The sequence below is a fragment of the Rhinoderma darwinii genome, chromosome 6, assembly GCF_050947455.1.
Source record: "Rhinoderma darwinii isolate aRhiDar2 chromosome 6, aRhiDar2.hap1, whole genome shotgun sequence".
NCBI lineage: Eukaryota > Metazoa > Chordata > Amphibia > Anura > Rhinodermatidae > Rhinoderma > Rhinoderma darwinii.
The window spans coordinates 136,533,020-136,548,910 of record NC_134692.1 but is presented as its reverse complement, the minus strand read 5'-3'; the positions used below and the strand labels follow the sequence as shown (position 1 = coordinate 136,548,910).

Here is a 15,891-nt window from a genome sequence, read left to right as displayed (position 1 = left end):
ACAGGGGGAGGGTGAAACAACCCATTGGGCCCTCCACAGTACAATGCCCTATAGCTGCCCCCATACAGTAATGCTCCAAAGCGGCCCCCCATGCCCTGTGTAGTGCCCCCATATTGCCTAATAATAAAAAAAAATATTCACCTATCCCTGTTCCCACGACGAGTGGAGGAGATCCCGCTGCTCCTCTAGTCTGTGTAGTGTCTGCCTTGGCAGAGACAGGCGCAATGACGTTACTACTTCGCGGATGTCTGCGCAGAGCTGCTCACGACCGGCAGTACATAGTGAATGCTGGAGCAAGGAGCTGTCAGCTCCCCGATTCCAGCATTGGATTGAACTGTATCTGCATCTTGGGGCTCCAACTTCACCCCGCTTCTCTGAACCAGCTGTAATTTTAACAACCGGGGCAAACCAGCCGGATCCCACCCCTGGGTACGGGGGACTAGACCACCCTGTTCTATGGATTAGTGGGGGCTCCAGTAGTTGTTCCCTCACCATTCAGACATTTATTATACCTGTTGATTTCCCCTCTATTTAACCATGCTCAAGTCTCTGTGTTGTACCTAGAGGTTTAGCACAGGGGAGCGATCCACATCTGAGTTGGCCTCAACCCAATAGGTGCCCACACAACATAATGTCCCCATAGATGCCCCCATACAGTACAATGCCCCCATAGATGCCTCCACACAGTATAATACCCACAGTATAATGCCCCCAGCTGGCGTCTTGAGGACGCAGATAGTTGAATCCGGTACATGCCACCGCTGGGAATCGCCCATGGCCTCTACCATCGCAGTGCCACCCCCCACCCTTAGCTACGCCTCCGCTCAGAAGACACCCAAAATAGGTCAATGAGCCGGACTATGGGGGTTATATTTGGTATGGATATATGCCGGGTATCTTTAAGATTGCCAGAACAAAGAGCTGCAACTTGCTAGAAGCTGCTCATTTTGACAGCGCATGCTGGGAGTTGTAGTTTTGCAAAAGCTGGAGACCACAGGTTCAAGAACACTATAGTAAGATATTGGAAAATTATTACATGATTATTATTTTTTTGTCAGTACCGTGGTGAGGGTGGTGCTATAAGGACAGTACATTATAATAAACTATGGTCTTACACACCAGCTATACTGAGGTATCCATGGGGGGAAATGGCTGCTATGGATTTGATGTTGAACAGTCTATAAAATTACAGAACTGCCCTTTACTGGACCGATTCAACCATCTCACCCTAACGAACACATTCACATCATGCAGCAACGTTATTTTAGGAGCAGCAAGATGGCGACCACGGTACTTCCTGCGCCTTGGATGACGTAGAATGATGGCGCCGGAAGTGTACTGTACGGAACGCATGTGATGTTGCTGTCCGCGTGTGTGTGGAGTGGATGGTTCTGATCAGCGGGAGGACCGGATAGAAGAACATGGCGTCCTCCGGTGTACAATTCAAGACCAAGTAAGAGAGAGGAGGGAAAGTTGTCTTCTTTTTATTAAATCCTGAAATATGTCTGTACATCATGTGTGTAGTACTACAAGTCCCAGCTATACCATGACAGTTAAGAGGGCCCATGCTGCAGTCTGCATTCTCTACACATATGTAACATTAAAGGGGTTTTATGTAAATCATTGTAAAATTAAAAAGTTTACAACTTTCTCATATACTTTGTGCATCTATCCCTCCCTCACCAATTGTCAAGGTCTCTACTTGCTTTCACAGAATAGAAACATTCATTAGTTATATGCAGAGGCTGAACATCCATCCTAATGAGATGCTCACGTAGGTGCAGGGCTCCTTACAGTGTATTGGAGCTCCTGGTAATCCCTACAGCTGTGTGAGCAGGACATTATCAGGATGTGTTTTTAGCTCCTGGATGTAAGCAATGAAAGGGGCTCTGTCTCTTTCTAAATAGGTCACCCCCGATGATCAGCTGATTCCACTCCATTCAAAGTTCTCAGCTCTGCAGTTTTGCAGTGAGTGAGAACGGGGGCGGGGTTTGGACCCCGTTCTAATGATCGGTGGGTCCTCCATCTCCTGTTAGATGCATGTACGGCCACATCCCTCTGATGTAATGTATGAACACAGTGACTCCACCAGCAGAATAGCGAGTGCAGCTCTGGAGTATAATACAGGATATAACTCAGGATCAGTACAGGATAAGTAATGTAATGTATGTACACAGTGACTCCACCAGCAGAATAGTGATTGCAGCTCTGGAGTATAATACAGGATGTAACTCAGGATCAGTACAGGATAAGTAATGTATGTACACAGTGACTCCACCAGCAGAATAGCGAGTGCAGCTCTGGAGTATAATACAGGATGTAACTCAGGATCAGTACAGGATAAGTAATGTAATGTATGTACACAGTGACTCCACCAGCAGAATAGTGAGTGCAGCTCTGGAGTATAATACAGGATATAACTCAGGATCAGTACAGATATGTAATGTATGTACACAGTGACTCCACCAGCAGAATAGCGAGTGCAGCTCTGGAGTATAATACAGGATGTAACTCAGGATCAGTACAGGATAAGTAATGTAATGTATGTACACAGTGACTCCACCAGCAGAATAGTGAGTGCAGCTCTGGAGTATAATACAGGATATAACTCAGGATCAGTACAGATATGTAATGTATGTACACAGTGACTCCACCAGCAGAATAGTGAGTGCAGCTCTGGAGTATAATACAGGATATAACTCAGGATCAGTACAGGATAAGTAATGTAATGTATGTACACAGTGACTCCACCAGCAGAATAGTGAGTGCAGCTCTGGTGTATAATACAGGATATAACTCAGGATCAGTACAGGATAAGTAATGTAATGTATGTACACAGTGACTCCACCAGCAGAATAGTGATTGCAGCTCTGGAGTATAATACAGGATGTAACTCAGGATCAGTACAGGATAAGTAATGTAATGTATGTACACAGTGACTCCACCAGCAGAATAGTGAGTGCAGCTCTGGAGTATAATACAGGATATAACTCAGGATCAGTACAGGATAAGTAATGTAATGTATGTACACAGTGACTCCACCAGCAGAATAGTGAGTGCAGCTCTGGAGTATAATACAGGATGTAACTCAGGATCAGTACAGGATAAGTAATGTATGTGTACAGTGACTCCACCAGCAGAATAGTGAGTGCAGCTCTGGAGTACACTACAGGATGTAATTTAGGATCAGAATAAGATAAGTAACGTATGTACAAATTGCCCCAATTCTTGGTATTAGTGGGGGTCCTGGTGACGACTGGTGGGGGTCCTGATATGCCAGAAGTCTATGATAGGAACCCTTTTGATGATGATTTTGCAGGATTTTTTTATCCATTGTTTGTATTTTCTAGTTACGCTGTGGAGAAAAAAATTGATCCGTTCTATAAAGGAGGAAAAGTTCAGGTATTCATCAGATTTTTAAGTATGTAACCTTTGATGATATTGGGACCTGATGATGATGTTTTTTTTTCTCCCCGACAGATCAATAAGGATGGGACACATCTAATATGTATATGTGGTAATAAGCTGAATATCCTAGAGATCGCCACCGGCGCCATAACTCGGACCATAGAACAGGTAAGGATATAAAAGGGACATGCACGGTCCTAAAAACGCTGTCATGTAATTGTAATGGGGATGGGTTACAGCTTTCTGATTTACACCCCTTCGTAATTCTGCCTTTCTGTGCTAACTGGGGCCTCCAAGGGGCAATAAGGCTGCTGTTCAAGAGCACGTCCAGGAGGGGGAGCTCTCTCATGTTATATAATGGACCTTTCTTTACCTCCTGGTCATGCCCGTGCCTGACTATCGTCTGGAGTGCTATTTTATTAAGCTTTACAACCCCTATAGAAACAATGGCCTCTGTAAATACTGAACTCTTATCATTTTCTTCTAGGATGATCAGGAGGTCATCACGTGTTTCGTACTCAGCCCCGATGACGAGGTAAATATATAATATCCAGGAGCCTCTTCTATGATCTAAACCTCCAGTTTCTATCAGAGATGAATTTTTTTTTATTTTTTTTATTGCTTCAATGCATTTACAATTAAAAAAAAATGAAGCAACTTTTCAAATAGTCTTGATGAAGCTTCTCCTACCGTCTTGTGTATACAGCTTCTGTGCAGACCTATGTGTCTCCATGGTTACTGACTACATACCAACTCTCTGTAGTCTGGTCCTGCAGTCGTACTTTCAGGAGGTTAGCAAGAAGTATTGGACATATGGATGTGACTGCAGGATCAGACTACACAGAGTTTGTTTGTAGTCTGTTACCATGGAGACACCTCGGTTTGCATATGAACTGTAGACACAACGGTAGGAGATTTGTAACCCAAATTGCTTCTTTTTTTTTTTTTTTTTTTGAGGCAATAAAATAAAAAAAATATTGCAAAGGTGGACGTACCCTTTAAGTCATTATATTGTAATGTTTTCCCTGCAGATTCTAGTAACGAGCAGCCGCGCTCTGCTACTTAAACAATGGCAGTGGCAGGAGGGCACGTGCACTCGGACATGGAAGGCCATCCACACTGCGCCAGTCTCCAGCATGACCTTCGACTCTACCTCCACCTTGCTGGCTACAGGTGAGCCCCGTATTTACATAGATGTTTATAATTTTACGTTGATTTAAACTGGGAAGTCTTTTATGTTGTGTTCCTTTTAACTTTTGGTTTTGTGTGTATTATTCTCACTACATATTTATGACGGCTGAGCTGGTGGCCTATTGACTCTGTGTAACTATATCTTGAAAGATAACTGTACTGTGGTTCTCTACCTATAGGTGGCTGTGACAGCACGATCAAGATCTGGGATGTGGTCAAACAGTACTGTACCCATAACCTGAAGGGGTCCTCTGGCGTGGTCCAGTAAGTTTTAAGGGGCCAGTTTGGGCACACTGCTGTTAAAGGGATTGTCCAATTCCGAAAAATCCCATTTCCATACACCCTAATAGGGAATTCTGAGTTAATAGAGGGGGGTCCTCTGTTCAGGACCCTCATCTCTTGAACAGAGTTGAGAACGGCTGCAAAGAGCATCTCTGGGGGACCTGTCCTGTATTACACAGGCAACACGTTGATATGAATGGACACTGTGTAATGCTTAATTTCTCCTGTGGTGGCGCTGCAGGGAAACAGAACGCTTACTGCCAGGATTCCTCACAGATTACAGCTGATCGCTTCAGGTCCCAGGTGGGGGACACTTTGTCATCAGCTTATTGTCAAGGAATCCTTCTAACAAGTAGGGATTGTCCGAAGCGGAGAACCCCTTTAAGTATTTTGTTGTCCCATGTGCGCCATCTTGAACAAGCATCGCTATAGCGGCAGCAAAATAGTTCTGCTTGTGGTTTAGATCATGCAGTTCTAAACGGAGTTGTCAGATTTCAGCGCCACTCCTTGGCTGTGTTTGGTATTGCGTCTCCGCCCCATTCAAGTGCATATGCAATGAATAGTGAGATAACGTGACATAGACGTGTCGTACAATAGCGGCAAGACAGAGTGACAGGGATGCCACCTCCATAGACGTTGAAGGAAAAAGTTGCTCGTTTTATGTCTTGTGTGGTCCCCTCCCCCACCCCTCCGTTTCTTACCGTCCCTCTTCTCTCTTTCTAGTCTAGTGCATTTCCATCCTGACATGTCCCGGCTGCAGCTCTTCTCCTCCTCGATGGATTATTCAATCCGTATCTGGGATCTGACATCCAGCAAGTGTCTTTGTATCTTGGAGACTCACTATAGCGCCATCACCTCCCTGTGCTTCTCCCCCGATGGAGACACCATGATCAGGTGAGTGATCTCAATGAAGAAATATACCAGGATTTCATAGGTTCTTATTAAAACTAGTATAGCAAAAAAGATGGCGCATGTACCGCTGATAATCCGGCACCTGTCGTTATGAATGTCAGATTAATGGACTCGTGATGTAGTAATGTGCTCTCTGGTTTACAGCTCGGGGCGGGATAAGATCTGCACCGTGTGGGATCTGGTGACCATGACTCCTAAGAAGACGGTTCCAATATACGAGGTGAGTGATCCTCCGGCGCTGACTGTGACCGTGGACGTTACATCTATTAGATATATGTTGTCTTTTTTTATTTTTCTGACAGTGTGTGGAAGTTGTGCTGCTTCTCCCCAATTTACCCAATCTGATCGGCAGAGATCAGGACACAGATTCTGTACTCTTCATAACAGCCGGCAGTAAAGGTGAGACTATGCTCTATAACTAAACATGGCCATGGACTTAAAGGGATTGTCTGGTTTAGAAAACCCATAGTCAGTTGCTTTATTAGGGCATTCGGGGGAAACGGAATGTGGTCCGCCATTATGGGCCCCAGATATCGTTCTGATCTTCAGTTTCAGCCTGTATTATACTCCAGAGCTGTATTCACAATTCTCCAGGCTTCAAAGCAGAGATCTCTTTGCATTCCCTGCTTGTTTAGTCTATGTACCGTTTACTCTGGTGACTTGTTTTCTGGGAAGTGTCGTCTTCACACATTTTATGTAGGAGAAGCTAACTGAATTATAGGAACTTCGCTAAGCTGCTAGGGGTGTGCCTGACGACAAGTTTGCTGACTCTTTCCAATAATTACCAGCAGAATAGTGAGTGCAGCTCTGGAGTATAATACAGGTTGTAACTCAGGATCAGTACAGGATAAGTAATGTATGTACACAGTGACTCCACCAGCAGAATAGTGAGTGCAGCTCTGGAGTATAATACAGGATAAGTAATGTAATGTATGTACACCGTGACTTCACCAGCAGAATAGTGAGTGCAGCTCTGGCGTATAATACAGGATGTAACTCAGGATAAGTAATGTATGTACACAGTGACTCCACCAGCAGAAGAGTGAGTGCAGCTCTGGAGTATAATACAGGATGTAACTCAGGATCAGTACAGGATAAGTAATGTAATGTATGTACACAGTGACTCCACCAGTAGAATAGTGAGTGCAGCTCTGGAGTATAATACAGGATGTAACTCAGGATAAGTAATGTATGTACACAGTGACTCCACCAGCAGGAGAGTGAGTGCAGCTCTGGAGTATAATACAGGATGTAACTCAGGATCAGTACAGGATAAGTAATGTAATGTATGTACACAGTGACTCCATCAGCAGAATAGTGAGTGCAGCTCTGGAGTATTTTAATAATTGTCCTATTGACATCTTTGAATCTAACTAATAACCAACTGTATGTAGCGCTCTGTAGCTGTGGTACTTAACCCTTTCTAGACAGAGCTCTCACGTCTGGCACTGTGCTAATTGCTGTCAGAAATGGACATTAACTTTTAAATTTCATGTAGTCTGGCCTTGTTGCAAATCGAATAAAGACTTTTTTATTTTTACTCTTTAAATAATAGTTGGAAAACAGGGCTCTTCTCTGCCGGCAGGCAGCCTTTTTTTGAATTTAACTGTTTCACGCCCACCAACTATTTAGGTCCGCTCCATTGTATTTATTGTAATACAGGATGTAACTCAGGATCAGTACAGGATAAGTAATGTAATATATGTACACAGTGACTCCACCAGCAGAATTGTGAGTGCAGCTCTGGAGTATAATACAGGATGTAACTCAGGATCAGTACAGGATAAGTAATGTAATGTATGTACACAGTGACACCACCAGCAGAATTGTGAGTGCAGCTCTGGAGTATAATACTGGATGTAACTCAGGATCACTATAGGATAAGTAATGTAATGTATGTACACAGTGACTCCACCAGCAGTATAGTGAGTGCAGCTCTGGAGTATAATACAGGATATAACTCAGGATCAGTACAGGATAAGTAATGTAATGTATGTACACAGTGACTCCACCAGCAGAATAGTGATTACAGCTCTGGAGTATAATACAGGATATAACTCAGGATCAGTACAGGATAAGTAATGTAATGTATGTACACAGTGACTCCACCAGCAGAATAGTGATTACAGCTCTGGAGTATAATACAGGATATAACTCAGGATCAGTACAGGATAAGTAATGTAATGTATGTACACAGTGACTCCACCAGCAGAATAGTGATTACAGCTCTGGAGTATAATACAGGATATAACTCAGGATCAGTACAGGATATGTAATGTAATGTATGTACACAGTGACTCCACCAGCAGAATAGTGAGTACAGCTCTGGAGTATAATACAGGATGTAACTCAGGATCAGTACAGGATAAGTAATGTAATGTATGTACACAGTGACTCCACCAGCAAAATAGTGAGTGCAGCTCTGGAGTATAATACAGAATGTAACTCCGGATCAGTACAGGATAAGTAATGTGTGTACACAGTTATGATTGGTTCCAGCAGATGTAAGTCTATTCACACTGCCATCGTAGATTCAGTGTTTTCTTGTCCTCAGGCATACTGCGGGTATGGGACGCAGCCACCTCAAGGTGTTTATATACGCAATCATTGCCCCATACCAGTCAGCAAGCCTCGGAAGAAGAGCGGGATGAGCACCGTCTGACCCACTGCCTGCTTCTTCCTAACCAGGAGGAGATTGTCACGGTGAACGCAGAACACAGCATTATCATGTATGATCTCCACAATTTGGAGCTGAAGAAACAGGTGAGTCCATACGTTCCATTCCAGCTCCTGAATTCCCACAGTCCTCGGCCTCCTCGTAACACTCACCTCCTCAGTTTGCAGGATATAACGATGAGATTCTGGATGTGAAATTCTTGGGTCCGTCCGACTCTCATATTGTCGTAGCTACAAACAGTCCACAGCTGAAAGTCTTTGAGCTGGCGACGTCTAATTGTCAGATCCTGTACGGCCACACAGGTAAAGTGGTGCCCAATGTGTTCTGTCTGGCAAAGGACAATGCAGGAAAGAAATTTGCGTGGTCACCCATGGCAACCACTTGCGTTTAGTTACGTTCTCTTAGACAGTGGGAATCCGGTTGCCATAGGCAACAGCAACGTTTGCACGGTTATACTTCTTAATTCTGCAGTGTCCCGCACCAACGCTCCTTTTTGTTAGCCAGCTGTCTGTGATGATGGTGGTGACTCATGATCATGGCGGCCACTCGAGGCCTGCAACTGAGATTGTTTGGCCTTGCGTATGTCGCGCCGTACGGAAGCGATTGACTGCCACAAATGAGTGATGTCACGTTATCGCATACAGCTGGCAAACATACTCGCCTGTTGGATTTGCGCTTTTAACGGGTATGTACACTTTTGCAATTTATTTTTTATTGCTCCAGTGTATCTAAAATAAAAAAAGAAATAAATGAAATTTGTTAAAAGTCTTGCATAGAAAATATCCCTCTGTTTGGAGTATACAGCTCCTATGCAGACCTATGTGTCGACATGGTTACAGACTACAAACCGACCCTGTGTAGTCTGATGCTGTAGTCATCTGTCACTACTCCCTATACGCTCTATTCTTACTAACCTACAGAGAGGGGGGTAGATGGAAGGGAGTAACCTTAGGACACATAGGTCTTCATAGGAGCTGTATACGTAAAATGTTAGACATTTCATCTAGACTATTTGCAAAGTTGCTTCATTTTTGTACTTCATATGCAGTGGAGCAATAAAAACCTGGTTGCAAAAAAATACAAATGTAAATTATTCTTTAAAATTCCTTGAGCAATACTGATGTTCGCCACAAGGGGCAGTATTTCAGTGTGTTTCTCTGTATGTGTGCACCACTCTCAGCATGCTCAGCGATCCCCATTTATGATCTCTCACGTTTCAGAGACTGTTCTTGCCCTGGACGTCTTTAAGAAAGGCCTCGCGTTTGCCAGCTGTGCCAAGGTATAGAACGAAGATGCAAAAATGTGTGTATAATAGTTATCTCTCTGTTTTGCTAACGTTTTTTTGTTTTCTGCGCTTTCTATAGGATCGAACGGTCAGAATATGGAAGATGGATAAAAACACAGGAAAGGTGGCTTGTGCAGCCATGGGCGGAGGTCACACCAATGGTGTTGGGGCGATAGCATGTTCAAGGTATATAAAAATTAGCTATGTGTGTGTGTGTGTGTGTGTGTGTGTGTGTGTGTGTGTATGTATATATATACACACACACACACACACACACACACACACACACACACACACACACACTCTTTTAGGTGATCATTGACATATGAAAACTGTCTTTTGAATCCTTCATACATCTACACGTCCAGCTCTGCAAGTTTATTTCAATAAGAATTATGAATAAGTGGCTCCCAGACACTTCTGACGCCGCTTATCTCTAGGGAGACAAAGACTTGGTCTGGGTAAAGTGTAACCTTTCCAATCATTCTTTCACCGTCTAGCAGACAGGGGGTTCATGAGATGGATATACAGGCGGCGTCTCCATCTTTTGTCTTATTTCTTTCAGATTGAAGGGTTCCTTTGTTGTGAGCGGCAGCCAAGATTTAACCTTAAAGATCTGGACACTTCCCGAGTCCATCTCCAAAGCATCCAAAGACCAGACTTCCAAACTAGAGAGTTTATACGCTAGCGTGACCGAGCAGGGACATGATAAGGTAAGAGTGTGGACCATCAGTGGGTGCGGATTATACGGCTATTACAGGTCTCTCCGTCCACATGAAGGCGTTGGGAGAGTTCTCTGTAGGTATTCGGTGTCCGTGATCTTCACCACGTTCTCTGTACACAGGATATTAACAGTGTGGCTGTATCTCCCAATGACAAACTGATCGTGTCCGGGTCTCAGGACAGAACAGCCAAGCTGTGGTCATCGGACGACCTCTCCCTGGTCGGCGTCTTACGAGGACACAAGCGAGGAGTGTGGTGTGTGCAGTTCTCACCCGTAGACCAAGTTGTAGCCACTTCATCTGCAGATGGAACCCTCAAACTCTGGGGTCTTCGAGACTTTAGCTGCTTGAAGGTAATTTTGTTATTTCTGGACATGACCATAATACAATTCTACGATAGAACACTACAACCCCCAACACAACCCGAACACTGGACATGATGATAATAAAATTCCATTATACTCTATACATAGAACACTACAACCCCCAACAATGGCCGATCGCTGTACATGACCAGAATTGGTATCTTATAACCTATACATAGAGCACTACACCTCCCAACATGAACCAACCAGTGGACGTGCCCAATATACAATACTATTATACTATAAATAAAGCACTACAACTCCCAACAGGACCGGAGCACAGTACATAACCCAGTTCTATACACGGAGCTCTACGTGAATGTCCTGCTTGTTACATTTTCTCTTCTTTCGCTCCTGCAGACATTTGAGGGTCACGACGCCTCTGTACTGAAGGTTATATTTGTGAGTCGTGGCACCCAGCTACTGACCAGGTACCTCCTGACCCGTCTCATCCCGATCACGCTGCGCCGTCCGTATTTCCTTACCTCCTCTTTAACCCTTTGCTGTTCTTATCGTGTTCAGTGGTTCTGACGGCCTGCTGAAGCTTTGGACCATTAAAACCAATGAGTGCATCAAGACACTGGACAATCACGAGGACAAAGTCTGGGGGCTCCATAGCAACAAACTGGACAGCGCCGTGGTTACCGGATCGGCAGATTCCAGCATTGTTCTGTGGAAGGTAAGAAGAGGCTCCTCCGTATTTGCCAATATTTAAAGGGGTGTTTGGCTAATGACCTGTTTATGCTCCTTTTAATTGTAAAGATAGATTTACTTAGGTAGAGATGGCCGCTCCGGCAGTCAGAAGCGCCGTTTCGCCCCATTATCAGCGCCCGTCATGTGATTACATCAGCTCTGCCTCTTCATAGGTAGTCGGTGGTATCGACCCCGTCCTCCACATCTCTGTCCTAAACACGCCTTCAATGATTGGTGCAACACCCTATGATCGCAATAATCCCGCCTATTTGAATGCCCTCTGAAAGAAAGGCGCGCCATGACTACATGACTGGCACGGGGCCAAATGGTGCATCTGAGCGCCATCTTTGTGCAAGTAACTCTCTTTACATTTAAAGGAGCATAGACCTGTTGTTATCTGGAAAACCCCTTTAACTACCAAATCACGGGACAATTTAAGCCCCGCCCTGTTCTGCTGGGAACATCCCCCAAATGCACCAGAAATGTCTCTTTTCATGCAAATAACCATAAACTCCGCCCCTGTTTGGGTGCCATTTGCAGGACAGGATTGGTCCTTTACTATCTGGTTTTCATTGGTTGGGAGGCCATTGCTTGGTCACAGGCTATTGGCGCACGCACTGGTTGCTGAATATATTTTCTTGTATATGGCCGTTTCTGTATTTTGTGTACGGAGATCCCTGGTGGTCACCGATGTTTGATCTCTGCAGGATGTCACAGAGGTGGAGTTGGCAGAGGAGCAGGCAAAGCAGGAGAATGGAATCTTGCAGTGAGTATTAGAATGTTATCAGTTCAATATATTTAGGTCTATTAAAGAGGTTTTCCAGTCGCTAAAAATTGATGGCCTTTCCTCAGGATATTCCATCAATAGCTGATCGGTCAAGGTCCAACTCCCAGGACCCCCACCGATCAGCTGTTTTGAAGGGGGTTTCATCGACACGGATGTAGCGGCGATTCACGGTATTCCAGCCTCCCCCCCCCCCCCCCCCCTTCTCCTCAATGGAAGAAGACGACTGCAATACCTGTGAATCGCCGCTACATCCGTGTCAACGATTCACAGTGAGCGAGAAGAAATGAAGGGGAAGCAGCGCTCCTAAAACAGCTGATCGGCAGGGGTCGGACCCGACCGATCCGTTATTGATCGCCTAGCCTGAGGATAGGTCATCAGTTTTTAGCGATTGGATAACCCCTTTAATGGCTCTGTTCCGGCTTAGACCCTAATATAATTTTTGTATCTTTTGCTCCTCTAAGACAACAAGAACTGTCAAATCTTCTGCACGAGAAGAGGTTCCTCAAGGCTTTGGGCCTAGCAATCTCCTTAGACCAGCCCCATACTGTGCTCCGAGTCATTAAAGGTTGGTGGCTAAGTGACATTTTGAACCCCCCCAAGTCCCATTGAAAACCTGCACCGAGATGAAGGGGCACTTAACCTGCAATTTTCTTGCCCCCAAACTCTGTGGTTAAATGCAATCTATTGTTTGCTGTTATCAGCAATTTCATGCTGCTGACAGACTGACTATAGTCTTCTTCAATGGGTTGAGTAGACCAGAAGTCTGAAAACAAATCGTGTGCCCCATGATCACTCATATGAACAAAAAGAAGAAAAAAACGCGGGCACCGCTATGAAAATAGTGGTGCAAAGCACCGAAAAGAGACGGTATATACAGTTGGTTGGGGTCCGACTTCTGGGACCCCCTACTTGTCAGCAAAAGAAAGGGGCCACGGTTTATCCAGTTGCAGATGGTCCTGCAACTCAGTCCCAATACGAGTGGCCCATTCGTTCTGCTGATTGTGGGGGTCCCTGGGGTCAGACCCCCCCACTAGTCACAGACCCACACCTATCAGACATTCCTGGTTAAAAAAAAAAAATATGGCTACTTTCTGATAAAAGCAGCGCCACACTTGTCCACAGGTTGTGGATGGTATTGCAACTCAGCCGTATTCACTTCAATGGAGCTGAGCTGCAATACCAGACGCGACCCATGGACAGGTGTGGCGCTGTTTCTGGATGAAAACAGCCATGTTTTTCTAATCCTGGACAATCCCTTATAACTTTATTGGTTTGCTGCATATACCTTTCTTTTTTTTTTTTTCGTTCTTGATCTTAAATCTCCCTCCAGATACATTTACTCTATTGTTGGGGTTGATATACGCCGCTCCTCTTATAACGCTGATGACTTTAGATGTACCGGCCCTTTAAGTATATGTTTTCTACTAAGATGTAATAATAATTAGGTGTTTAGTCCTGGTAAATCCTCATATGTTCTGTTCCAGCGATCCTGAATGAGCCACAAGGGAAAGATGACCTGGAGAAGAATATTCTGAGATTACGACAAGACCAAAAAGGTATCCATGTCTGAGGGGCCTGCCTGTTACTAGAAAACGATGGTAAAGTAGTTCTCTGGCCTAATATCCTCAACCTCCGTGAATCTGGTTGTCTTTCCAATCTGGACAACCCATATCCATACACCCAGTTAGGAAATTAATTTCATAGAGGGCGGCCGTCGTCTGGTATGACACTATATTAGCCAGGGTATAGAGCGACCCCTGCTGGTGCATTTAAGGGCCACATATTATGTGGGTGCCCATTCATTTAAATAGGTGCCATGTAATTTTACATTTCCCCTGCAGCGAACACTGACCGCCAGGAGAGTTTTCTTTTGAGGAGGGTGGGACAAAAGCTGGCCATAGAAATGATCAAAGATGGCGATGCATGAGAGCAACCGACCCCCCCCCCCCCCCCCCCGTCCGATGCTAAACTTGAATATTAATAGCAATGATCAGCTGTCAGACTTGTGCTGTTCCTTTTAAGAATAGGGGGATGGGTAATAACTGGAAATCGATCAAATATCCCCCCTCCATACTTAGACCAGACCCTAATGGTCCATATAGAGACATCATATTATTTGCAGATCTTCCTATGAGAGGAAGTAGAGCTGGTGTGTGCGTGACTATATCATCCGGTAGTGATCCCATTGTGAACGGTCTGTCGCTTGCTGTCACCAGAGTTCATCTTAAGATACTGCAGCATCTGGAACACCAACTCGCGCAACTGTCACGAAGCCCAGAGCGTATTGAACATCCTGCTGATGCACGAGGCGCCTGAGAGTTTGCTGCAGTACAGCGGCATCAGGGGCAACGTTGAGGCGCTCATACCCTACACAGGTGAGAAAGCGGACAACCCGCAGACCGCGCACACCAGCAGAGAATGCCTCTCACTCGCTCTCGTGACGTCCTGTTTTCTTCCATTCCTCCAGAGCGACACATGCAGAGGATGGGGAGGTTGCTGCAGGCCTCCATGATTGTGGACTTCATGTGGCAGCAAATGCGACTGAGCGATCTACCGATGGAGAAGAATACTATGCCCGTCCCTATTCCCAGGCTTACTCGGTCCTTAGAAGAGAATGGCAAGGCTTGAGGACGTGATCGGGCATTCAGAGACTAGTCATTCGTGGGTGGGTCACCCGGAGGGTTCTTCTCATCTGTCTTGCATGGATCCTGGACCAGTTATCCGGATGCTTGATGCTCCAGTTTTTAACCCTTGGATCTCTTGGTAACGAGGAGCAGGAGCCACTCGCTGCCTCTTACAGACATTTTACCGTGAACGTTTATGGGACAGACAGATGATGTATTTTGGGTATATACAGAGTATATAATAAAGACGTTTTCCAGTCTCGCCATCTCTTGGCCACATAGTCAGCAAAACAGATTACCAATTTATTACTGGGAACAATATAGGGGCAGGTTTAAGAAGCCGGTCATATTTGGTACATTGTCAGCATTTATAGATCTGCGGGCGCCATATCTACCAGCGGGTGATGGGTAATGTACTGCACGCTACTGAGCAACAGCCAAGAGGCAGAAAACTTTAAAGTAAATGTCCACCCTTTTTATCAAAACCGATCCCAAATCCTCTGCTGATTAATTTTATACTATATCTTTATAGTTCTCAAAATGCTTTTCTAATAGAGAGCTCCTTAGCTCCCCCTGGTGGTGGCTGCAGCCAGTCAGAATTTTGTCTTATCTTTCCTATGCAGAGGATTTGGAGCTCTGTATCAGAAAATCTGAGCTCCAATTGTTATAAAGGTATATTAAAAAAATGAATCGGCACAGAATGTTTAATCTAAAAGCAATATGGTGTTGAAAATTGCACGTTTACTTACAAAGAGGACCCGTTGCCATGATATACAGCACAATGTGACACATGTAAAGATAATAAAGCCCTTTCAAAAGATCTTCGTAATTCCAAAATTCGGTTTTGAAAGTTTGTCGCTACATGTTCTGCATGTTCATGAGTAATTTAGAGGAGTGGTAGCATCCTATTTTATGCATTTTACCGGTATGCTTTCTCCGGTGGAT

At 44.7% G+C, this 15,891-nt stretch overlaps 1 protein-coding gene across 1 annotated transcript; it reads left to right on the top strand.

The window, feature by feature from the left end:
- The first annotated feature begins 1,322 nt into the window (after nucleotides 1-1,322).
- Nucleotides 1,323-15,764, top strand: TBL3 (transducin beta like 3). Its single transcript, XM_075830565.1, has 22 exons — nucleotides 1,323-1,453; nucleotides 3,351-3,402; nucleotides 3,481-3,576; nucleotides 3,896-3,943; nucleotides 4,440-4,581; nucleotides 4,779-4,863; nucleotides 5,605-5,775; nucleotides 5,938-6,013; nucleotides 6,096-6,192; nucleotides 8,348-8,556; nucleotides 8,631-8,772; nucleotides 9,691-9,749; nucleotides 9,835-9,941; nucleotides 10,321-10,468; nucleotides 10,600-10,830; nucleotides 11,203-11,273; nucleotides 11,365-11,521; nucleotides 12,243-12,301; nucleotides 12,784-12,887; nucleotides 13,807-13,878; nucleotides 14,539-14,697; nucleotides 14,790-15,764. Exons 1-22 carry the CDS (start codon nucleotides 1,422-1,424, stop codon nucleotides 14,948-14,950), a joined length of 2,478 nt encoding a protein of 825 aa, XP_075686680.1. The 5' UTR covers nucleotides 1,323-1,421; the 3' UTR covers nucleotides 14,951-15,764.
- Nucleotides 15,765-15,891: the final 127 nt, after the last annotated feature.